The 23,105-nt window shown below is 50.2% G+C and overlaps 12 protein-coding genes across 12 annotated transcripts; 6 read left to right on the top strand and 6 right to left on the bottom strand.

The window, feature by feature from the left end:
• Positions 1 to 197: 197 nt before the first annotated feature.
• BDQ94DRAFT_27359 (crossover junction endonuclease MUS81) lies at positions 198 to 2,406 on the bottom strand. Its single transcript, XM_026775383.1, has 4 exons — positions 2,209 to 2,406; positions 1,981 to 2,150; positions 1,526 to 1,932; positions 198 to 1,476 (listed from the first exon to the last, which is right to left on the bottom strand). The coding sequence occupies exons 1-4, from the start codon at positions 2,298 to 2,300 to the stop codon at positions 394 to 396; spliced, it is 1,752 nt and encodes a 583-aa protein (XP_026626921.1). The 5' UTR covers positions 2,301 to 2,406; the 3' UTR covers positions 198 to 393.
• A 484-nt stretch (positions 2,407 to 2,890) lies between these two features.
• BDQ94DRAFT_159224 (DUF3292 domain-containing protein) lies at positions 2,891 to 5,147 on the top strand (the record flags this gene model as incomplete). The annotated part of the gene is made up of 5 exons (XM_026769050.1): positions 2,891 to 3,181; positions 3,234 to 3,470; positions 3,504 to 4,015; positions 4,069 to 4,296; positions 4,355 to 5,147. The coding sequence occupies 5 exons, from the start codon at positions 2,891 to 2,893 to the stop codon at positions 5,145 to 5,147; spliced, it is 2,061 nt and encodes a 686-aa protein (XP_026626922.1).
• Positions 5,148 to 5,283: 136 nt separating this feature from the next.
• On the bottom strand, positions 5,284 to 6,575 carry BDQ94DRAFT_27370 (SDR family oxidoreductase). Its single transcript, XM_026775384.1, has one exon. It carries the CDS (start codon positions 6,357 to 6,359, stop codon positions 5,406 to 5,408), a length of 954 nt encoding a protein of 317 aa, XP_026626923.1. The 5' UTR covers positions 6,360 to 6,575; the 3' UTR covers positions 5,284 to 5,405.
• A 689-nt stretch (positions 6,576 to 7,264) lies between these two features.
• On the top strand, positions 7,265 to 9,713 carry BDQ94DRAFT_178412 (putative C6 transcription factor). The gene is made up of 5 exons (XM_026773122.1): positions 7,265 to 7,542; positions 7,650 to 7,782; positions 7,865 to 8,384; positions 8,417 to 8,939; positions 9,014 to 9,713. Exons 1-5 carry the CDS (start codon positions 7,428 to 7,430, stop codon positions 9,664 to 9,666), a joined length of 1,944 nt encoding a protein of 647 aa, XP_026626924.1. The 5' UTR covers positions 7,265 to 7,427; the 3' UTR covers positions 9,667 to 9,713.
• A 68-nt stretch (positions 9,714 to 9,781) lies between these two features.
• Positions 9,782 to 10,885, bottom strand: BDQ94DRAFT_169970 (uncharacterized protein; the record flags this gene model as incomplete). The annotated part of the gene is made up of 1 exon (XM_026771387.1): positions 9,782 to 10,885. One exon carries the CDS (start codon positions 10,883 to 10,885, stop codon positions 9,782 to 9,784), a length of 1,104 nt encoding a protein of 367 aa, XP_026626925.1.
• A 490-nt stretch (positions 10,886 to 11,375) lies between these two features.
• BDQ94DRAFT_169971 (uncharacterized protein) lies at positions 11,376 to 12,857 on the bottom strand (the record flags this gene model as incomplete). The annotated part of the gene is made up of 1 exon (XM_026771388.1): positions 11,376 to 12,857. The coding sequence occupies one exon, from the start codon at positions 12,855 to 12,857 to the stop codon at positions 11,376 to 11,378; it is 1,482 nt and encodes a 493-aa protein (XP_026626926.1).
• A 232-nt stretch (positions 12,858 to 13,089) lies between these two features.
• Positions 13,090 to 15,571, top strand: BDQ94DRAFT_178416 (uncharacterized protein). Its single transcript, XM_026773123.1, has 3 exons — positions 13,090 to 13,905; positions 13,968 to 15,390; positions 15,443 to 15,571. The coding sequence occupies exons 1-3, from the start codon at positions 13,135 to 13,137 to the stop codon at positions 15,499 to 15,501; spliced, it is 2,253 nt and encodes a 750-aa protein (XP_026626927.1). The 5' UTR covers positions 13,090 to 13,134; the 3' UTR covers positions 15,502 to 15,571.
• A 626-nt stretch (positions 15,572 to 16,197) lies between these two features.
• BDQ94DRAFT_169973 (isoflavone reductase family protein) lies at positions 16,198 to 17,211 on the top strand (the record flags this gene model as incomplete). Its single annotated transcript, XM_026771389.1, has 1 exon — positions 16,198 to 17,211. One exon carries the CDS (start codon positions 16,198 to 16,200, stop codon positions 17,209 to 17,211), a length of 1,014 nt encoding a protein of 337 aa, XP_026626928.1.
• A 670-nt stretch (positions 17,212 to 17,881) lies between these two features.
• Positions 17,882 to 18,554, top strand: BDQ94DRAFT_27413 (uncharacterized protein). Its single transcript, XM_026775385.1, has one exon. It carries the CDS (start codon positions 18,006 to 18,008, stop codon positions 18,345 to 18,347), a length of 342 nt encoding a protein of 113 aa, XP_026626929.1. The 5' UTR covers positions 17,882 to 18,005; the 3' UTR covers positions 18,348 to 18,554.
• Positions 18,459 to 19,720, top strand: BDQ94DRAFT_142883 (uncharacterized protein). The gene is made up of 3 exons (XM_026766112.1): positions 18,459 to 18,846; positions 19,114 to 19,220; positions 19,290 to 19,720. Exons 1-3 carry the CDS (start codon positions 18,761 to 18,763, stop codon positions 19,556 to 19,558), a joined length of 462 nt encoding a protein of 153 aa, XP_026626930.1. The 5' UTR covers positions 18,459 to 18,760; the 3' UTR covers positions 19,559 to 19,720.
• Positions 19,721 to 19,935: 215 nt separating this feature from the next.
• Positions 19,936 to 20,273, bottom strand: BDQ94DRAFT_142884 (uncharacterized protein). The gene has a single exon (XM_026766113.1). It carries the CDS (start codon positions 20,163 to 20,165, stop codon positions 19,947 to 19,949), a length of 219 nt encoding a protein of 72 aa, XP_026626931.1. The 5' UTR covers positions 20,166 to 20,273; the 3' UTR covers positions 19,936 to 19,946.
• Positions 20,274 to 20,478: 205 nt separating this feature from the next.
• BDQ94DRAFT_178418 (ChAPs family protein) lies at positions 20,479 to 23,070 on the bottom strand (the record flags this gene model as incomplete). The annotated part of the gene is made up of 6 exons (XM_026773124.1): positions 22,676 to 23,070; positions 22,464 to 22,588; positions 22,124 to 22,404; positions 21,148 to 22,070; positions 20,718 to 21,092; positions 20,479 to 20,646 (listed from the first exon to the last, which is right to left on the bottom strand). Exons 1-6 carry the CDS (start codon positions 22,928 to 22,930, stop codon positions 20,479 to 20,481), a joined length of 2,127 nt encoding a protein of 708 aa, XP_026626932.1. The 5' UTR covers positions 22,931 to 23,070.
• Positions 23,071 to 23,105: the final 35 nt, after the last annotated feature.

Consider the following 23,105-nt stretch of genomic DNA (forward strand, 5'->3'; position numbering starts at 1 on the left):
CACAAGGCTATTGCTATCTGGTATTTTTTGGTTCATGATTTGTTAGTGGGATATGGTTTTGTTATTCGGGACATTGCTATGATATGGATGGTTGATGACATTTAGATCGTCCTGGTGATGATGATGAGATTGAATGTCAATGATTTACGTATGGAAGTATGCTTAGTATTCAGTAAGCACTTATTAAACATTTCGTAGTTCACAGTGTGCGCTGTAACTGAGGTTCTTGTCAGAATTTCTTTACTAACTGGAAATACTGGTCATCAGTTACACAACAAACGACCAATAGTGCGCTGCTATATAACTCGTCTAGAAACTCTATTGAATTCCGCTCTCATGCATTCGCTCGCAATTCAATTCTAAATAGTAAATTCCAATCCCCCTAAAGAATGATCAACCATCCTCACCCCATACCTCTGCGATTTTCTTGCTCAGGACCTTCGCGATCTTCTTCCGTCCAACGAGCGTTTGCATCCGTTCTGAAACCATATTCTCCCGGTCTTGAGGATCAAGCTCTTCAAAAGCACGGATGAATGCCTGCGGAGTCGGCCACCGCCGTTGAATCTCGAGTGCCTTTTCGCCCGTTACGCCCCGGATGCACATGAGCATTTTCAGGAACACGTCTCGGAGGGTCAAGACGTCGGATTTGGAGGTTAGAGCGGAAAATGTGGAGAAGGTGACGGCGTAAGTGGTCTTAGGGCTCTCTGCTCGGAGACGTTCCAGGGCCGTGAGGTATGATTGGGAGGAGGAGAGCTGGCGACTAGGGATTAGACAGAGGGTGGAGGATGGTACACCGCCGGCAGATGGACTGAACATTCTGCGGAGCAGGAGGGTCATTCTAGCTAGGTATTGGATTGTATCGTCGAGGTTCTTAGTTCTCTTAACAAAGTAGCCGTTGACGACTTGCGTCGAGGCTATGGCGGACGCTACCATTTCGTTGTACTTGCCGGCCATGGCGGTATTAGGGTCTGAGGGGACGGTGAATTCTTCAATGAGGTAGATGACGTTTTTCACTCCTGAACGACGAAGACGGAACTTCTGTTCGTGGAACCGTCCGTCTTTCATGGAGCTGATGAGATCGTCGATTCTTTTGCGCTCAACGATCCAGTCGAGCATGACTTCGTCGCCTTCCTCGCCGTACTGGGAGAGGAACGTCGGATTGTGGAATTTAGCTACCCACATGACGTCGCCTAGTTCTAGTGCGCGCACTTCGGGACTGGCTCCCTTTTTGTGTAGTTCGTTGGTGATGTAGTCTCTGTCTTTGGATGATCGAACTTCGCGGTTATCCAGAACCAGCTGGACCGTAAAGCTGTCGGGAGGGATTGTTATGGGAGTTACTGTTCCGTCAGAAGCAGGTTCCCATCTTTGGGTATCGTTATGGGCTGTGGGTGTCTCCTCATCGTCGATTATCTCTGTGCCGTTGCCACCCATGTTGTCCTGCAACTGGGTGTCCCCAGTATGGCTTGTGCTTGGCCCCTACGCAGGTTAGACATCGTCATAGCATACTAGGTAATGGATTTGTTACCGATTGATTCCCAAACGCCAAAGTGCCTTGATTTGACGGCAGGGCGACCTTCTTCATCCTTTTCGCCACCTCCCATCCCTCTTCTGTGAGTGCGTACTTCTTCAGAGGACGCCCGAAATCATATACAATTTCCTTCTGCAAGAGCGTCTTCATTGAGCTCCAGGCTGTATGGAATTTGGACGACTCGGCAGGTGCCGTGAATGAACTATCGCAATTCGGCTGTGCCAAGTCAATCAGTTGTGCCTTGGTTAGGCCTTGAGAAGAGTTCTCATTAAGGGTTGCCAGGGCTAGGATCAACGCATAAGGGCCAGATCGTAAAGTCGGGACATAAGGTCTTGCCTTTCGAGGTTTCTTGGCTGGCTGACTTTCTGCTGTGCCCTCATCGGATGCTCTTTTGCTGCTTGCCGCTACGATTTTTAGGGCCTGCTTAGACACAATGTACTAACGATACTTACATTTTTGAGGATGTTCGGGCATTGGAAGTGCATTTTCTTCGCAATAAGCCTTTAGCTTTTCGGTCAAGCGCTCACATAGTTTTGGGCCGAGTCCACTTAGCTGCTGAGCCTCGGAGGGGTGTTGGAAAACTAAGGGACAAGCTTTCATCGACTCGTACGCCTTTTTGTATCTGTGCATAATTCAGCATCAAATTCGATCATTGTATCGTGTCATGAAATAGTACTGACACTATGGCGCCCTTGCTGTTGCGTTCTCGAGCCTCGTCTAGCCATTCTTTGATCCACCCCAGTAGTAGGGGATTGGCGCACGTTTCACTCATTGTTAGGGATTTTATCGCATTGACATGGTGCTTGCAGAGACAGGAATAAAGGTGTCAGACACTACAGAGTAGATAACATAAGTTGAAGGCAAAAGCTAAAGTTGGGTTCTAGGCCTGGGAGGCGGAGAACGAATCTACTATTCTGGAACGCGGCTTCGGGAAGTCCTTCACGCGTATTACCTATTTAGGCAAGATTTATTTTGCGCCACAGTAAAGCCACACATGTGGCGATGCAATACCACACTAAGTAGTGATTGGTTGGGTAGTCTAGTATGCAGTTGCGTCGGCGACATTAATGGAGAGAACTACACCTATCATAAAATGAAAGGAGAAAAAGGGAGTAGCAATCGATCGAGTACTAGTAAGCTATTCTCAGGTACCCCTGAACTACATCGATCGGAGCCCAGGAACTGAATGCTGACGCAGTCCTGAGATTCCAGGCTTTTGCACGATCCGGTCCGTGACGACACAGCCATGACGTATTGCCTACCCCGGCTTTCAAGACACCCTCAAAGCGCATCTAATCTCTCCATTTCTGTGCCCATATTTGCCTCTATTATACATGCGTAAATACTAATTTCTTGTGCAATATGTCACGGAGGGATCCAACAAAACCAGCTGAGCCTGTCGCGTATAGCTCGAAGACCAGCGGCAACGATATCTTCGCGGCTGATCGCACCACCACCGAGATTAGCGGCCCAACAGACAGTCATGTTCTCTCCAAGGTGGACCAAGATGATAAAGGACTAGCTCAAAAGGCTGGGCAAACAGACACCGTCACGGACTTGGGTTGGAATCAACACGCCGACGAGCTTGACGAGCAGCTCGTGTCCGGAATCTCAAATGAAGATCTTTGGATGCTTATTCGACGTTTCAACAAGGTATTGCTTCTACACCTACCACTATGAGTTCCCCGTACTGACCTTAGTACAGCAAATCTATTACGTGAAAGCAGTGCCGGACTCTCCCCTGCAACGACTGGACCTCAACCGGGCCGAAGATGAGCAATTCTCCCCTGATAAACTGCGCGCCACCCTTGAGCGATTCTACACAACTATTGTTGTGTCGTTAACTTCGTTCGTCAATCATATTGCTAGGCTACGCTCATGGAGGGAGCGCCAACGGACAGCAGCATTCTGTGCTGTAGGTTACAACTGGAAATGTCCCTTCGTCTCTGACTCGGTTGACTGGTGTTAATCTTAGGTTTACTTTGCTGCGTGGGCCTTGGATCTGCTTGCTCCAACTATCTTCACACTCCTCATAGTGCTTGTTATCAGCCCTGATAGCAGGTCATACCTGTTCCCTCCTGCTCCTATAGCCCTAGTGGACAAGGATACTGGCGGCGTGCAAAAGCCTAAAGCCGGTGTCTTGGGTTCCCATGATAGTATCACTGGGGCACCCGAGAACATGAAGGGTGAAGCAGCTGAACAAGAGGCTAGCAACCTTTTCACAAGCGTTGCTAGTGTCGCTGTCGGTAGTGTGGCCGGCAAGCATGATCAAGGCACACCCGATGATGCCCCAATGGAAGAAAATGTTCCAGACGCGATGGAGCTTGCGACCAGCGCAGCAGATGCACAGACAGCTGCTCATGGTGAAGCCCCGGACGATGCTCATGATAAAACTAGGCAACCCATGAGAGATACCGTCTACAACGCTGCTAATAAGTCAATGCGCGTGCTAAGTGATATCATTGACACTTGGGAGCGGTTTGGCAAGTATGTACAACTTGCAGCATCGAGGACCACACATTCATTCTAACTCAACATAGTGCTTTGTCACCAACTCCACCATTCTCGATCGTGACTCCCTACGTCCGCCTAACAGCCGTTCTATCGGTTGGCTTCCTAATCTCACTCCTGACCTCCAGCTACGTCTTTGTCAAAATGATTACTTTTGGTACTGGCTTTGCCTTCTTTGGCGACCCGATCATCTGGCGTGCTGTGACATACTTGAACCGCGAGTATCCCCGGTGGGAGAAACTGCTGGAGCTCCAAAAGTACGCAACCCCGGTCACCTTAAACAAAACATTCATTTAGTGCTAACACCACACCTAGCTCCCTCCTGAAAGGAATACCCACAAACGCTCAACTCACCCTAACTCTTCTCCGTATCGGCGAAGCAAACGGTGCCCCCCTCCCACCACCACCATCCCACTCACTCCACCAAACACCAAACCACCCGGCCCCCGTCGACGACAAGGACATCAACATTCCCGCCTCAGAAGAAGAAATAAACCAAGCAATCGCCCCATCCCCCCAACCCGTCGTCGAAGAACACGAAGTGCACCCGAAACCGCCCAAGAAGGGTTTCATGAACCGCATGATCGGCTTCTTCCGAGGCACCACAGCGACCGGCATCCAAAGTAAGCTTGCCGTTGACCGAGCCCGCGCAGCCGCCGGCTCCAAGCACGCCAAACCCCGCGTAGGTGTGCTCCGCAGTAAAGGCAAAGTCACACTCCCATCAGGCCCTATCCAATTTGATGGGCGATACAAAGGCAAGCGAGGCGTCGTGGTGCTTGACCAGTCCCAGAAGCCACCCTTGCTTTACTTCACGACGGACCAGACCGTGCAATTGGATCAGCCTAGTCTGGAGCATCGGCCGAAGGGTACAGTGCTCTTCAAGATGCCTGTTACGGATATTCTGGAGATGAGGAAGATTGGTGGCCTTGGGTGGAAGGGGAAGTTGGTCACGGGTTGGGCGGTGGGTAGTAGTAAGGAGGTGGTAGATGGGATGGTGCTTACGGGGAAGTTGCCCGAGCAGAAGTATCAGCTCACGGCTATGAAGACACGCAATCAGTTGTTTAATCGGCTGGTTGCTATTGATGGACAGGTTTGGGAAAGTTATTGATTTTGGCTTGGACGCTTGCTAAGGTATTTTCAGGTTTGGAAGTAGTGAGCCGAGACATATTAGGGTGGTGGGTGGGTGGTATGATATCTAGGGAGTTGTTCATATGGGAAGTGGAAGCCATGGTCATGATTGGTGTTGTGTAATAACATGCTCTAATTTGTCATTTATGAAACTCGTCACTTATGTTTTAGCTGAGAAAACGTCATGGGCATTGTACACTGTGTGGAGCACGACAGGCTTAGGCAGCGGCAATCGCGTTTATTGCTGTCCTATCTCCAACTGGTAATCTCTTACTGCTTGCTCAAACGAAGAGTCCCGCTTAAAGCCCAGTGAAATAGCCTGGGAATTGTCGAAGCGTGTAGGCCAGGACTCCAAAATCGGTCTGAGGGTCGGATCCTCCGTCTCCTTTAATAGATCGAGCTTATCCTTCCCTGCAACCTTCTCCAAAGCATCCATCATGTCCTGAATGGTGACACAAATACCAGGCACATTGATCTGTCGGATATGAGGAGGCAACGCATCCTTGGGCAACGACAATGTATGGACGAGGTTATGAACAAGAGTTTTCGGCGAGCATAGCCAAGACTTGAATGACCTATCCTCCAGCGGAATGACACACTCCTTGCCGTCGAGCGGCTCGCGGATCATCCCAGAAAGAAAAGACGAAGCGGCAGCTGTTGGACGACCAGGACGGACAGAAATAGTGGGGAACCGAAGAGTGAATCCCGTGATGAAGCCACGGCGAGTGTACTCATTGATAAGAGTCTCACAGATGATCTTCTCGGCGCCGTAGGACGACTGCGGCGTCGGGATGACACTATCGTTTACTACTTCGGGTAGTGGTTGACCATAGACAGCCTGACTTGAGGAATAGATTACCCGCACGCCGGGGCAGGTTCTGCGGAGCGCCTCAAGCAAGTTCCGGGTAGCATCTACGTTGACGCTCATGCCCAAGTCGAAATTGGCTTCAGATCCGGACGACATGATTCCGTGGAAAGCGTAGACGGCATCGAGAGATTTGTCCACGACTGCGTCTGCGCCTTTCAGGAGGTCTGTTGTCACCGATCGTGCATTATGAGGGTAGGCGACGCCTGTGGGAATTGGGGGCTCGTTTATATCGGTTAGTGTGACGATGTATGATGGGTCGTTGAGGAGCTCCTTTGCGAGGAGTTGGCCGATGAAGCCCGCTGCTCCTGTGACGAGGATTTGCATCTTTGGAGGGTCAATTGAGAAAGTTAACGGTAATGGTGGGAGGTAGGTGTGAGAATTGGTTATTTCTTAAGGCTCTATGAAGCAGACAACATTGTCAGTAATATGCTCACCTAGCAGTCGTCATTGTGGGATGGCCTCGCATTAACTCCGAGGGTCGAATATAGCTTGTGCTCCGCAGCCGGACTTTTCCCGGCGCAAAATCCAGTCCATGACGTTTTCGCCCAGGAACTGTTAAGCTCATTCTCAGAGGATCCGCAGCTGCTTTTGAAATTCGATTATGCCAAAACAGAATTCTAGAGAGTGGGCAGATTGATTTTGCCCCTTCAGGTGCCTGGTGCTTGCTTGTGATGGAAAGTTGGGCGCGGGGTGAGTGGTGAGTGGAGCTGATTAGAATGAATTATTGCATTCTGCAAAATAGAAGACATCAGCATCCTTAAATGATAGAAAATTCAGTGTGAGAATGAGATCTCCCTGCTGAGCCTGCCATTGTGCACAACAGAGACAGGTGTGACCCTGACGGTCGGGGGCAATTGAGCCGTGGATACCGACTGGCGGTGCCCCGCATTCCCCAGATCCCGTGCCTGTTGCTGGTCTGGAGACAAAACAGAACGTCCTGAAGTAGTCCGCAACTCATGCAAAATTGAATTCCCAGTGTGCTATGTAGATCCTGGAAACGTAGAGTATTTAGAGAGTAGCTATCTGTAGGATTGACCAAATCAAGTGATGTATCCATGGGTTTCACGATGAGAATGGGCAAGAATTGCTCGTGGCTTGGAACTCAAACGGCGCCAAATGAAGCGGGGTATGCCGCCATCGCCAGTTTTGTCTGTCTCCATCCCACTCTTCTCTTATCGTCGAGTTTTCTTCCCTCGCACCTCAGCCTGCCTCTGAACCCTTCAGTGGATATTGATTGTTCCGCCGCAACTAGTACGAACAAACAAGCAGCACCATTTGGCTAGCTTGACATTGATCTCTTGGACTTTGTCCGTCCCCACTATTGTCAATCCCATATTGGCTGCATGATACCGGAGCATCCCCGACCAGATCTTAGTCAATGGTCGAGTAACCATGAAGCGCTCTTCGCAAGATGCCGACTTAGAGGCCCCACGGCCACATGAACGTCGTCCCTCCCTCGTTCCTGACGGACGGCCTGCGCCACCCAAGATCTCCAAGGCCCGCGCTTGTGAGTACTCATAGGCCGAACTGCAACCGAGGCCCCAGCGATCAGCTCCAAGGTGTGCTTGGGCTTGATGAAACTAGAAGTATGAAGCTAATGCTTTTGGTATATAGGCGCGGAGTGTAAGCGTCATAAAATACGCTGCGAGTTCAAATCAGGCGAGGCGAGTTGCACAAAATGCATTCGCAGCGGGATCAAATGTGTAGTCAATGACTTCTCGCAGAAGTTTGTCGACGATGATGTAATGTGAGTCCTTGATATGCCTATGGCTTGCTCCGGAGAATTGTGGACTATAAAGGCTGATTGGACTCTCCTGCGCTGGGTACAGGTGGAAATCACAAGCATCGGCTACCATACAACAGCTTCAAGCGGCAGTCTCGCATCTTCTACATCAAGGAGGTCTTCCAGATCTATCGACCTTTATCTCTGGTGACAGCCAGAACGGCCCCAGTCCTGTGGCATCTCAGTCAGAGCGTCGTTTCTCATCCGAGGCATCACCCACCGATGTCAAACCCAGGGAGCCGGGTATTGTTATGGATGTGACCCGAGAGCCTTCCCAGGAACCAGACCTACAAGACCGAGAGCTAGTACCAGCACCAATGCGCAGTCTATACGAGGTCACGAAGCTCCGCAACTTGCGGAACAACCCCATCGAACAACCGAAGCTGACACTTCTGGAGGAGGACTTCATCTCCAGAGGGCTGATTTCGCTTCATGAAGCCGAAGAGCTGTTTGCCTACTTCAGCAGGACTATGAATCAGCTTCTCTGGGGAGGGATAGTCTTGGTGCATCGTGACCTCACGTCTGTCCGACGAGCATCGACGTTACTGTCAGCGGCTGTTCTAACCGTCGCTGCCCTCCAATACCGAATCGAACCGAGACACTCAACCGCTGCTACAATGAGTATGTATCGCTTGTGTCGAGCATGTCTTTGACGAGAGCTCATACACTCGATGATATTCGCGCTCTCTGTTTCGGAGCTTTCTGGCTATCCGAATTAAGTTGGAAACTTTCTGGGCACGCTGTTCGAATAGCCACAGAATTGGGTCTCCACCAAAGCTATCATAAGCTAATGCGTGGTCATAACGATCAGTATGAACGCGCTCAGCTCTGGTATCTTTTGTATGTGTGTGACCACCATTTTAGCATCGCCTATGGACGTCCACCAGTCATTCATGAGGATGCAGCGATCAAGAACTACGAATCTTTTCTGCAGTCACCAATGGTAGTACCCGGGGATATCCGGCTACTAGCACAAGTGGCCTTGTTTATGATTCTGACCGAAGCATATCGGACATTTGGTACCGACACAGAACAAGCCCTCACAGAAGAAGACTTTGGGCAGTTACGGGTCTACAATGTAGCTATAGACCAATGGCGGCTACTGTGGCAACCCCGATCTGGTATGCGCCCTCAAGATATGGCATTGACCTGAGATTATTTTGATAAACTGACCGTCGTGGCGCTTGGACTGCAGCTGATAGCCCCTATGTCCGAACGTATCCCTCGAAAGGGGTTGTACTTCACTATCACTTCGCCAAATTCCAACTCAACTCCCTCTCTCTGCGAGCTTTGTCTCCGACAAATACCCCGGTGTTTTCTATGGACCGCAAAGAGTCGGCTAATATTGCCATCTCATCCGCTATGGCTTGTTTGAATATGGTATTGGAGGAGCCGGACATTCGCGATGCCATTGTTGGCGTTCCGATTTTTACCCACACGATGGTCACATTCTCCGCTGTGTTTCTCTTGAAAGTTGCGATAAACTGGAACTCTGCATATCTTAGCCTCGACGGCCGCCAGGTGCGACGCCTGGTAGAGCGGGTGATTGAGCTGCTGAACTGTGTTTCTGCAGGGGAGAGACATCTGACGAGACATATTGCCCGAGGCCTTGGTAAGATGTTGGAGCGTTTCGACTCTTGGGACGCATGGCAAGCAGGAGGGCCACCTGTTGTAGCATCCGGGGGTGTTGAGCGACCAGGAAGCGATGTTCCTGGGGGTGCCAATGCCATGGCCCAGGGGTTTCCCCCACCGGATTTAATCTATGATATGGTTGGTACATACGGGTTCGGGTTAGATGAAAATCTTCTAGACCCTAGCATGGCTAGTTTTGAATTTCTAGCACAATGAACCCATGCATAATATCCTGGGCCGTAAGATCCAGACTATTGAGGTCATCGTACATAGTAGTATAGGTAAAGTGTGATATGGATAGAGGAGTATAAGCCGCTACTACTTGCCCATGTCAAATTGCTTCCACATCTGCTTCATCTCCACTGGAGACATCATGAACTGTTGCCGAAAAGGCCTGCTTACGCTCCCGACTCTGTTTCTGGACGTTTTTGCCTGTCGCCTTAGTTAAGATATCTTTAACCTGCTCAAGGGAATATCCGAGCTCCGCTTCGATGGCTGCTCTATACTCCTTATTCAGCTGCCTCTTCTGCCGCTCTTCCTCAAGAAGGCGCTGCTCTTCTGCCAACTTATAATCCTCTACAGCAGCACGCCGAATCTTGTCTTCATGATTGATACGCTCGAGTTCCTTGAGTTTCCGTCGCATCTCTTCGTCGCGCAGCTCCTTCCTAATCCGGCCCCGCATTTCCTTCTTTTCGATCTTCTTCTTCATCTCCATCCAATCCTTCTCGCGCAAGGCAGCTTCAATGTTCTCTTTCCTCTTGGCTTGCAGCTCGGCTTCTTCTAGCTTTCGTATCTTAAATTGCTCCTCGGCGCGCCTTTCGGCTCTCTTCATTAGCGCCTCTCCCCTTTCAATCTCATCCAGTCTCTTCAACCGCTCCGAAATATCTTTTTCGTACCCTCGGTCCTCCTCTGAAGGATGTCTTTCTTTTTCTTCCCTCTTGTGTCTCTGTCGATGCAACTCTTTCTCGAGTTGCTTTATCTCTTTCCGCTGTTTGACGATCTCACGGTCCTGCTTTGCGTCGAACGAGTACAGATCGTTTTTAGGAACCTCGGTATGTCGGTGAGGAAGTGATTTGCCTTGTTGGATGCTGCCTGTTGCTCGAGGCCGTTGATGGCGGTACGAGAGGTCAGAATCTGATTCTGTATCTTCCCCGCAATGGACGTTGTAAAATTTGCGAATAGGACGAGCTCTGGATAGCGACCGGACTTCTGGACGCGAGCTGGTATGAGACCGACGGGCCCGAGCCAACTGTGTCTTCGAAAAAGGCCTAGAAACCAGCAAAGATGGGATGGCTTCTGCAGCGGGGTTTTGCCCACCATCTTGGACAGGACTTCTGTCCTTGGGCTGCCCGATCTTCGATCCGGGAATCTTCTCGACGATGCGCTCACCACTGGCCGTAATATCAACCTCAGCCGTCCCGGGTGCAGAACTCATGCCGGTGAGCTGTGCAGTAGTCGTTTGCAATCTACAGAATTGCTGCTATGTTGGGAGCTAAGTTGCAAAATACCCTCAGGCTGGTGATCTGGCGCCTAGTGCGGCACGGACAAGCAGCCGACAATCACACGGGTCCTTAGCCTAGCCCTGCTGGCAGAGTGGCTGTACTTGAGGATTGGCATACTGCAGATTGCTGGTCCTCAGCCTCAGGCAAATGTGCCAATCAGAGGCTACTCAGGATAGTATCCTTAGCGCTGACATGCATGTCTGCATCGAATCATACATGAAATGTCTGCATCGAATCATACATGAAATGTCTGCATCGAATCATACATGAAAGGTAATTACTAGACTTGGACTCCATCCGCCCTTCTCTACAGGTTCTACAGGCATTTAGGGAGAAGATATTGTCATAAGACTGCCACACTTCTTTTTTTTTTTTTTTTTTTTTTTTTTCATCAGTGTTATACAATCTTCGCGATGGCCTTGTTCATCTGCTATCTGCTATGGCCCTGTCTCTGAACCTTTTATCGCTTTGCCGGTCCGACATTTTTGTGGACTTCATTGTCATCCCAAAGAAATCCAGGAGAGCGGCCAGGATCTGGATCAAGATTATCAAAGACGGATAGCGTGATAAAAGAACCAGCGCGCTCTCAGGGCTGTCTGTGTTTTCGCTCTCGTTCTCGCCATGCCTCCGTTCGGGTGATCCGTTCGGTATTGCTGGAACCATCGAGCTGGAATTTGCGCGCAGTACAATTCTAGATGCCTGTAATGCATCTTGGCCAACAACTTGCGGTGTCTGAAAGGTGTACACAGCGTCTCCAAGCTTTGAAATGCACGCGTCTACTGGATCATCTGCACCGCAGGACTCTATGACGTCTACTAACGTTTCAGAGGAAGAATCTGAGTTGGAGCCTGATGACCGCCCTGTGTCAGGATGGCGCCCGGAACCGCCTGAACCGGGCAAAAGGCCCGGTAGGTTCCCCGTATATGAGTCTTCAAGCATGTTCTGGATCTGCTGGACGTTGGCCGGTGCCGTGCTGGGAGTGTTCTCATTGCCCTCCGGGAACGATATCGGCAATGCGGTAGGAATCTGCACCGGAATGCGAAGGCAATTCTCTCTCTCCATAACCATGGGCAGACCCTGTGCAAGGCGATCGAGACGAGGACCTGACGACTGCGTCACAACATTTGGATAAACCAGAATATCACTGGATCCCTCGTCACTTTCAAGACGAGATGGGAACCTCAACTGACGGGCCCTTTCTCTAAAGCGGTTCCTGCCCTTTCGCAGCTTCCCTTTAATCTCAATTCGCATGATGAAAGGCCTCCCCTCGTGCTGGAAAGCAAAGGCAGTGTGAATCATGTTGCTGTGAACTGATTGAGACTCGGAGTCCTCCTCGCGTAACTCCCACTTAATAGTGCGATATTCCGGGTCGGTCTTTTGCGCAGGGCGCAGGTTACCTGTGAATGTCCATCGGCTGTCATAAGTAATTGACTTCTCGCTATCGATACCGATACCACCGCCTCCGTTTCCCAGTACATTGACCTGGGGCGCAAGATGCAAGATCGTTTTCTTGACCACATTCTTTGGATCTCCGCTGAGATACTTTGGCCCGTAGTGATCGGTCAGATGGAGGCGTACAGGCTTATTCAGGTCGAGCTGGTGCCGAGGGGCGCCTTGCAAAGTGATCTTGGCCGTGGCACTCAGTAGCCTACAGTCGGCGGGCTGATCAAATGAGAGATCCATGTAGACAATACCCGCCGGTCTCGATGCCTCCCCCAAGCATCCCCATTTCGACTGGGAGGTTCGAAGTCGGCAGTCAGCGCGTGCTCTGCCGACCTTGCGATGGCACACACTGGAATCCTGAAGGTTGTCAAGCTCAAGATACTTTCGACCATATCGTCGTGAGTAAGTTGGTGACGAGTCCCGACCGACGGTGGTTGATGAAGTCCTGGTGGTCCCCGACATGATTTTGGCGATGAAAGCGAAAGCAGAATGTTAAAATCCCAACTCCCGCGATTATCAACACGGGTTAAATAGTTGATTAGCTAGCAGCCTGTCAGCGGGCTGTTGGGAGACGCCTGGCACTGCCACCGGACAAACAGCTCACGCGGAGGCGCTAATGCAGACACGCAAGACGAGGCTGAAATGGTAGTTACCTCAAATACGATTTGGTAATCCTCGTGGGCCTCTTGCAAATGTGCTGTTGCTGCGCTATTACTTCGTCTCCAAATCCTCTTTGAAAATGAACAGCTTTTGGCAAAGGCCTTCCTCTGCCAGAAGAAGGCGATCTGAAGATCGAAAAGACATCTTTAACCGCTTTTCTTGGGATGAACGAGCGGTTCACGAAAGGGCGCACAGCGCCCTCGTTGTCCCCCAAAGGAATGCCCCTTTATCCCGTGCGGAGCCCGTACGCTCCGAAGAAGCAATTGTCATTCGTGATACTACAGCTCAGAACAACGATAACAAATTTCCTTCATCAGATACCTTCTCTAGAGAGCTACCGGTATCACAGGATGGACCACACAACGACGGTTCTACCATCTGGACTCCTTCGTCAACGAAAGATACCACCATCCATTATGAAATGGACATTGTGGAAGACGTGGGAAGCCTATTAGAGGAATTCTCGCGATTAAAAAGACTGGGCCATTTTCAGGAGGCGGAACAATATTTCCAAGATTTTCTGAGTGCTTTCATGGAACTATCGCCGGTTATAATCGAGTTCGCAGACATGCTAATCGAACAAGGCTCATACGAGCGTCTACATCGCGTTCTGTCACAGCAACAACAGCAGGATCTAGGTACGTCCAACAGTAACTCGAGCCTGAAGCAGGGTAATTCTGCGAAATCTCTATACCAAGCGAACTTGCACCTCGTACGGGGATTCGCAGCTATGCAGTCTCACGGGTCGCTGCACGAGGCATATGAAGAAGTTCGATCCTTGGAGCCCCAAATGCGTTCTCTAAGGCGACTAAGGAGGAAAGACCCGACACTTGACCTGGACTCGGCTGAAGTAAGACCTTTCCAAAGGCATTTTCAGGGGACAAGACAAGCAAAGACTAAGAGTATAGGCAGGTGCAAGTTATCCGTTATGCTCTCTTGATTCTATCGCAAGTGGAACGAGAAACCGATCTGATCCCAGAGCATGACTTCAATTTCTGGTCTAATTGGCAGTATTTGTACAGTGCTCTCGTGACTGAAGGGCGAGTATGGGATGTGCGAGACCTAATGCTTGCTTCTATTCAAGCAGAAGGTCCAGCAAATGCGTGGAACTTGGTCTTCGGAGCAGAACTTGATTCTTCCAATGAGGCATTCCGCAAATTGTTGGATGACTGGAGTTTGCATCGATATGATGAGTCAACATATCTCGCCATTCTAGATGTTTTAGTATCTCTGAGTCGCAGTGTGTCCTCATGGTCGATCTCGATACCAGAAAGACAGGACTTGCTCACTGCTAAGCGATGCCTCCAATATGCGCAAGCCCTTGCAACCTGCCTCAAGGAGAATAACCCACAGCTGGTAAAATCTCGTCCTTACCTACAGTGGGTTATTGCTGAAGCGGAATTGGAGAGGAAGCTTTTATTCAATACCTCAGGTTCAGATCTGCGAGATCACCTTGGCAGATTTCCCGGCCTGACAATATGGAGGGGTTCTGTTCCCATCTATCTCCCAATAAAGACGGAGAACCCAAAGTGGATGACACCCAAAGACGGGGGACGGAACTACGATCTTCTTGAAACCGTTCTTCAGACGGCACAGGACCTAAAGGACTATAAAACTGAGGTTTTATGCTTGGGTGAGCTAATTTATCGTTCGGTAAAAACGAGCGAAAGATTGACTCGGCTATCCGATCTCCAGAAGTCTATCCAAGGGGATGTTCTCGGCTACCAGCAGACTTTCCTGTCCTGGTTCCTTCTGGCTCATACTGAACAAGACTGTAGGGTTCTTTTGGATGGCTTGAGAGGAATACGGGAATCAAAACGATCCTCGAGATCTATCTATTCTCTGGGTGACTGGTGTGCGATTGTCATCGAACGGGCTATTTCACATTGCCTAGCCGAGGACGTATCGCGTTCGGAAGAAGCTTTCCAGAACACTAAGGAGGGCTTCGCTACCTACCTCCCGCAGTACATAAAAGATCGGCTGCAGGGGCTCGGCCTGGATAAGGTCTACCTTGCGCCCTCAAGGACCGGAAAGCCCCAGGATCCTGAAATACGACATCGCAGTATTACAGCTGTTCCGACAGCGAAACAGGATACTCAACCCCACCATCTACATGAAATATCGAGCGACGAAGAACATCATGAACAGTCCGAGCCACTAACCATCTTGAGGCGGCCTAATCGCACGTACACAGGGTCAGAGAAAAGTGATGATGAGGATGGCGAGTATACCACCGATAGTACCTTCGACACAGCTAGATCAGATGATGGTGGGGTAGATGATGAGCAGATTCGTTCAACATCGCCTATTCATGGTACTTCACAATTCGGACCAAGTGAGTGACAATTTTGAATTAGTTCGCTGGATCATCACTGACTTTTTTCCAGTTTCTAGGAGTGCGACTGTTGAAGATGTCAGTAGTAGTAGCATATATGAGGAGGAATGAGCATGCCATGGGTTGTGGGATTTTGAATCTAGTTTATCTGGCAGTTAGCTATATACTGTATAAAGCCCATTCATATATAATTTGTATACACTAGGCTTTCCTTCGCATAGTTGGTGTGATTAGAAAGGAAGTTTGTTTTGTATAACTTGAACATTGCTTGTAGATGTACACGTCCTCTATCTCTCTACAGTTGTGAGCCGTGAAGCATATCCGACTAGCCTTTGTGGGATGTATTAATATCGATAAATAAACCAAAGTAGATCCAAAATAATAGATTAAGAGCACCACCTCCATGTATACCGTTCTAAGCACTACATCAAAATCAGACAGAAGAATGTTTGACTAGTTTGTATTCAGTACAAACAGCTCCTCCCTGCCAGGATCCACCAATGATTGCATGCAATTGCAGTTTGTCCTGTTTGCCAGTGACGTAGAGCGATACTTATTGCAGCCAATTCAACACACCATTAAGCGTGAAATTCGTCCAGCTGAGGCATGGACATCTTAAATGGAGCAGAATATGAGAAGCAATGCAAACATGCAGCAGCCAATGCTCAAATGGCAGCCTAAGCCATTTGGTCCACAAGACGATAAAGCATAAAGCATAAAGCAGAGCAATTCCGCTCCAACACACCTTAACCCATATCATCTCACTTCCATTTCCATTCCATCCCAACAATACTACTTGTGTACAAAATGGCATCTCCCCAAACCACCACCACCCTCCCAGTCGTAGCCATCGCCGGCGCAACCGGCCATCTAGGCAAGCACGTCGTCTCAGCCTTCCTAGCCTCCAATCTACGCAACCGCTTCTCGGAAGTCATCCTCCTCTCGCGACAAGACAGCCATCAACATCCACCAACAGGCCTCCCCACCCCCTCCAACAACACGCACCCCAAACTCACCATTCGCAAATACACTGAAGACGACCCGGTCAGCATCACTCGCGCCCTCCACGGCGCTTCAATCCTCATCAATACCGTCGGCCCCTCCGGCCACTCCTTCAAAGAGAAACTGCTCCACGCCATCCCCCAGACATCCATCCAACTCTACTTCCCCTCCGAATTCGGGGTGAATCACTACGTGCACGACTTTCCGCATCTAGAATGGGACTCGAAGAAGAAGCACATGGCGCTGGCGGAGCAGCTACTTACCCAAGGCCCGAAGAAGGTGAAGATCTGTCGTGTCTTCTGTGGATTGTTCCTGGAGGATAGTATCGGTCCGTGGTTCGGGTTTGATACGAAGCGTGGAAGGTATGAGAGTGTTGGGAGTAGTAGGGTGCCCGTGTCGTTTACTTCGTTGGGGGATGTGGGCAGGAGTGTTGCTGCGTTGGCGAGTTTGAGGGTGGATGAGGTGCCGGAGGTGGTGCATGTTGCTGGGGATAGTAGAAGTGTTGTGGAGATTGCGGAGGTTATGGGTGGTGCTGGTGGAGGTGGTGAAGATGGAAAAGGGGAGATAGAGGTGGTGGAGGTTGGGTTGGAGGAGTATAAGAGGGATGTTACTACGGGGAAGAAGGATTCATGGGATCCGGCGCCTTATTTGAGGTTTTTGATGGGCGAGGGCAAGATTATGCATACGAGGGATGGGTTGGGGGATGATGATGAATTGGTTAATCCGGGGGAGAGGTTGTGGAAATGGGAGACGTTGAGGGATTTGGCGGAGAGGACGGGGGGAAGGCCTTGGGGGGATTATGCGTGGCCGCCGAAGTAGGTATTAGATATTGCTGCTATTGATGCAAGGTGGAAAGAAGAGAGAGAGAGGGGTGCTATTTTAGGCTGCTAATGTATGTCTGTTTTGCATATGAAGTTGCAGTAGTTACAGCAAGTGGTGACTGGGGGGGAGGTTGGACATCGGGTAATTTGCATGTCGCATGTAAGATTGTAGGTTATAATGGATTGGGGAAAAAGAGCATCAGTGCCGCTGTGGGGGACAATCAATCTGGTCTGTGCTTCAATTTCTAGAAGAACTTCCGCATTGCGTTTAGCCTGCATGTACGGAGTAACTGGTAAGATTGCAAGCATGTTTTGAAACAAAATATTATTATCGGGGTATCGATACGCGCAGGATTTCAATCCTGACATCATGATTATTGCTGCTTCTGGTGTCGGGGCGGTACTTTACTTCTTGTTTCCACGGCCTCGGATGATTTACGTGCACACTGTCTTGGGGGTTTGTGTTTGTACCTGTCAGAAAACATCAGAAACAGTAGAAAACATCCCCCCCTTTTGCCCCGGAGTGTCTGTGCACGTCTTTCCCCATCCTGCTTTGCTTGTATCTCGCCAGGCACAGTATTTCTCATGTAACCTCTACTTTACATACCATACCTTGTGCTCTCTCTCTCTTTCTCTCCTCTTCTTTTCCGGATCTTTGTCCTTTCTCACCCATCCATTGATCTCCTTCTCGGCCTTTTTTTTTCACCTGGGTGGATTCTCCGATCCATCCACACATCTCTCTTGTCATGCAACACGGCCCGGGTCATCACCAAGATAGCAAGAGTCATCGTCATGGATAGATCAACTCCGCCTCAGACCCAACGGATCATCTCACCCGGGGCTGTTTCAATCCATGGTGAGCTGAGGGAAACCCCACGAACATCATCCTCACGACGTTTGTGTGGTGGTACACGCACCCGCCCCTCTTGTCCACCCTCGGGTGACGTTAAACCCCACGGCCTCTGTTGGCTTAAGTCGACGGCCAGCCGTGACAGCAACTTTGGGGGGGAACCCGCGCAACTCCAGCTCTCGTTTCTTCTTCTGTTTAGCTCCAACCCTCTTGACTGCCACTGCGCGCTTTTTCCTTTGCGCAGGCAGTGCCCATCCATGCTTGGGAGGGAGGGTTACTGCTGACTCTCTCCGTCGCTGAAGTAATGCTCACCCATTCCGTCCCTCCCCCCTTCCCTCATGTGCTGGGGGGAAAGGCTGCTGCTGCTCGTCCACTGCCGAGTTCCTCCTGCCTACCTACCTGGCCCTGCCCTGCCCTGCCCTTTAATTCTCCCTCCTCCCTCCCTCCCTCTCTTCCTTCTCCCTCCCTCCCTCCCTCTCTCTCTCTCTCTCTCTCCCATTCTTCTCCCATTTCTCCCCCTCTCACTAGCCGTTCATTCCCCTTTCGCTTTACTCTTACTGTCCCTACATTGCGCCTTCCTGGCCTGGGACTCTCTTGACATTTGTATACTTGCGCCATTGACCTGGCCTGCTCCTTTATTCCTTAATACACACTCTTAATCTCTCTCCATCCCTAAGCGCCTAACGCGCCTTGAACTATGTCTACCCGTAAGAGAAAGCAAGAGGCCGAGGAGGAGGAGGAGCTTCAGGCGCTCCCTAGCGACGAGAGCGAGGAAGAAGAAGAGTAAGTCGCTTACTGCATTTCCTACTTCTAGCTTGTTCGCGAATTTGCGCGCATTCTCTTCAATACCCCCTACTGCTTCGGCTTCAATGATGTCTGTTCTACTTTCATGTTACTCTCGGGTGCCTACTCTGCGCGCATCACTCATTGGTGCTTGTTGGTGGCATTCTGTCGCGTTACCCTCTGTCTGCATGCATCAATCAGTTGGACTACATTGATTATTGGCCTTTACTACGCATGGATATGATGGCTGATTTGGTGCTACTACAGGTATGAGGACTCCGAAGTAGCCGAAAGTGAGGAAGGAGAGGAAGAGGGAAGCGAAGAAGAGGAGCTTGAAGAAGAAGAGGAGGGCGAAGAGGAACCTGAGGAACAAGGTGAGTTCAGACTTCCAGCCTCGAGTCATACTACATATTTTGTACTAACGAGTATACTTTTTATCTTAGCTCCTCCGGCTCACAAGAAGCGAAAGACGGCCCCGGCGCCCGAAGAAGAGGAGGAAGAAGAAGAGGGCAAGGAAAATGGCGAAGCTGAAAACGGTGAAGGCGAGAATGGTGTCGATGAGGAAGAGGAGGAAGCCCCCGAAGACGAAGAAGACGCCGAGGAGGCTCCTGAAGAGACAGCAAAGAGCAGCGCCCCTGCCGCCGCTGCTAGTAAGGCCAAGGCTGGCGATGTACCTAAGGAAGCTGAAGCCGATGTTGCTGCAGAGGAGTGAAGACCTTCCAGCATGGCGTGATAATGACCCCGCAGTATTGACTGCTGTCGCGCTGGCAATATTCTATTGATAATTTATGTGATTTTTTTGCGAGGATATAGTCCTTAAGGCACATGCTCCTATTACATTAAGCTTAGGCAAAGCCATTGTTATTTCTTTTTATTCACGTGTTGTATCTGTAGCTGCAACTACAACTGCCGAAGCACCGTAAATGGGGGGTACGGAGGAGTCGGAATCTTTGGAGAAGAGCATGACTACTCCGCACGGCGGCTTAGCCGGGACTCCAGCTAGATACCAATACTACTATTTATCCTTCTGGACAGATAGCTACTAGGGCAACCGAATCAACCTATCAGACGGAGCACAACCTCTTTTATCCACAGTTCAATCACATCCTCAATTTCAGCTGCAACCCGGGTATTAATGATAAACAATCAGATATGCTAAGAGACGAAATTACCGCACACGCTGAAATGAACAAAATAAAGGGAAAAGGGGAAATGTAGAATAAGGATAGTAAGAAAGAAAGAAAAAAATAAAGGTAAAATAAGATCACATGAAGAAAAGTACACAAATGTAGAATAGGAAATGAAGACAGAAAACGCATCACATCAAACAGTAGGTGATATCAGTCAACAAGGCCATACAGAGTAAGTAGTAAGTAGTAAGTAGTAGGAGGAAAGTAAGTCTCTTGTCCCGTATCGCTTAATTCGTCCCCTCTCTAATAGATACAATTTCCTCTGCCGCTTCTCCGAGTTCAACCATCAAGTCCCCCTCCGCCCCTTCCCTTATTTCTTAGGTATCTTCTATGTCATATATCATTGGGAAAGAGTAAAGGAAGAAAAAGGATGGAAGATAGCAGACACTACGCTATCTTCTTAATCAAAGTAGGGTAGCGTACTCTGTCCTAGGTTGAAGATTTAACCATCACTACCGCTGCTGCGGAATGTGGCGCACAATTGGCAATACTGATGGGTTAGATCAAGGACCGGTTGAGGAAGGTTCGTCGCTTGGACTATACTCCGGACTTTGACAGCGCCTTCGTCTTCGATGAGTTTGCGGATCAGGTAGAGAAGGTCGGGAGAGAACTAGATAAGAGAAGATGTCCTTGTTAGTTTCATAGTCCATCGTCGAGAACAACGGGGAATGTGGCACATACCTCGGAGTACCAGCGATACTGCCAAGCGATAAGACGGATCAAGGCGCCTAACATTCCTCTCGTGTCATTCTTCTTCTCGTACAACTTGAGGAGCCCCCGCATGGCTTTCGGGGAGAAGCGGATGGCCAGACAGTGCTGGTAGGCTTCGATACCCTCGTCGAAATGGTGCAGGCGTTCGGCTAACTCGCCGAGGATTTCCCATTCGGTGGCGGATTTCTTGTACTCAATGGCCTGTTGGCGGTACTGGGCCATTTCGGTGCGCCAGATGGTGTAGATGCGGAGGTCTTCGTACAGGACCATGAAGAGGTTATCGAGCCATCTTTCGCACAGACGCTTGTTGCGGAACTGTGTGTAGGATGAGTGTGAGGGGTCGGGCTAATAGCACGGACGCGTTAGTATGAGATTGACGGGAGATGGATTGTAGACTTACATCTTCGCTGCCGGATTTGACAACTTCCGATGCCATTGACTGCTCTGGTTTCTCGATGGAGTGCTCCGTTTCTTCGTCTTTGGTGCCGTTTGCGCCCTCCTCCGGCGTCGCACCATTCTCCTGCTCACTGTTTCCATTTGGCTCGTCTGATGTGCTTGCAGAGGAGGGTGAGGTTGTGGGCTTAGACGTAGACTGCTGGCGCTCGACACGGTATTCCTCTTCCATGACAAAGACTTCGCTGCGGATTTTCAGAAGTTGGTCCCAACCTATCGCGGCGGCAATTTTGGTGAGAAGGTTGTACGCCTTTAGGAAGGTTCCCTGGTAGGCAGCAGCGTGGAGTCTTCTTAGTGACGGATGGACGTAGTCGTGGGGATCACCCTGCTTGGGCTGTCCTTCGTCGATTTCGTCCAGCATGCTCTCAGCAAGAATCGGGAGCATGATGCGAGACGGTTGGGGCATACGAGGCGTGTCTTTGTCTTGGTATGTGAACATGGGGCAAGAGTTCAGGGTTAGGAGGGCCAAATCCCATTGCTCGAGGCCGACGTAGACCTCTGCCAATCGTGCCCAAGTGCTAAACTCGCTTGGAGCAGCAGTCACTGCTCGCTTCGCACACTCTAGGGCCATCTCACCCTCGCTTTTGCCCTGGCAGAAAGCAGCCTGGCAGTCAAGCAGGGCATAGTCCATGGGAACATCTTGCAAGGCGTCGAACATCAATCGCACGGCTTGCACCTCCTCGTCTGCCATGATAAGAACTCGGGCAAGAAGTGACGAGACCTCTACATCTCGTGTCCGCAGCTTCTCGAAAAGATTGATACCGGAAGTGTAGCGTCCTGTTGTTTGGATGTACTTGAGAAGGCCGGACGTCAAGTGGTTGCTGACAGTATTCGGGACTTGTGTTTCCGGATCCGAACTGAGTTGTCTTCCTGCACTTTTTATCAGCATTGGGCTTTATTGATAGTCAACTGTGGAAGCGCACCTAAGAAGAAGAGTCTCTCCGCGGCATCCAGGAATTTGTGCTCCATCTCCGTATTCGTGACCGGATTGAACCGACGCACCCCGACTATCTTTCTGATCGCATCGCCACCACCATTGTCCGCGTATGAGTAGGCTCGCAGGATTCCGCACAGGAATGTCTCCAGCCAAAGGGCTTCTGTCGCAACTCGCTTATCTCCGCGTTCATCGATGCAGTAGCTTTCCAAAGTGCCGGGGATTTTGACTTCGACGCGCATGTCCAGGTGGGAGAAGGCATTGTAGCAGCTGTTCATCCATTAACACTTGCGCAACGATAAGTACATCCAAGCGAGTATCTTTCTAACCAATAAATCCCCGAAACCACCTTGTGTGTCTTGTCGAGCGGAGAGAATGTAAGCGTATTTACATAGGCGGCTAAGCTGGCGGAGGAAGAGGCATCGACACCGGTGACATGGTGATAAACGCCGGTCTGTATTCCAATCCCAAGACAATTCAGTTAGTCATTGTTTCTCCCCATTGTCAATGAAAGTCTGCGCCCGCAGTTCCGGCGACGTACCTGGTGATGGGCGTTGGTCTTGGGCTGTTTAACCAGATAAACCAAATCCGGGGGACCTAATTCCCGGAGGTTCTGTAGGGACTCGGAACGGGCATCGACGGCGGCGTAGATGTTCTCCTCCTCCTCATAGATCCTGGGGAAACATTCAGGGGTCAGTCGCAGGTCAATGATAGTGGGCCCATTGGCCGATTGATAGCGAGTGATAGAACACGTAAACGAGGGGAAGACATACTCGGGAACAGCTGGCGCGACCATGGCGCTGGCAGGAGCGCAGACAGAGGCTCAGGGATGGTCACAAGGGGGAACCAAGGAGGATAGGAAGCACGAAGGCGCTTTCACGACGGGAGAAATTGAAGACAATGAGGCGCAGCAGAAAGCGCAGGTCGTTGTTCAAGACCAAACGGAATGGCGACGATCGATGAATGCCTGG

The sequence above is a fragment of the Aspergillus welwitschiae genome (assembly GCF_003344945.1).
Source record: "Aspergillus welwitschiae strain CBS 139.54b unplaced genomic scaffold BDQ94scaffold_14, whole genome shotgun sequence".
Taxonomy (NCBI): Eukaryota; Fungi; Ascomycota; class Eurotiomycetes; order Eurotiales; family Aspergillaceae; genus Aspergillus; species Aspergillus welwitschiae.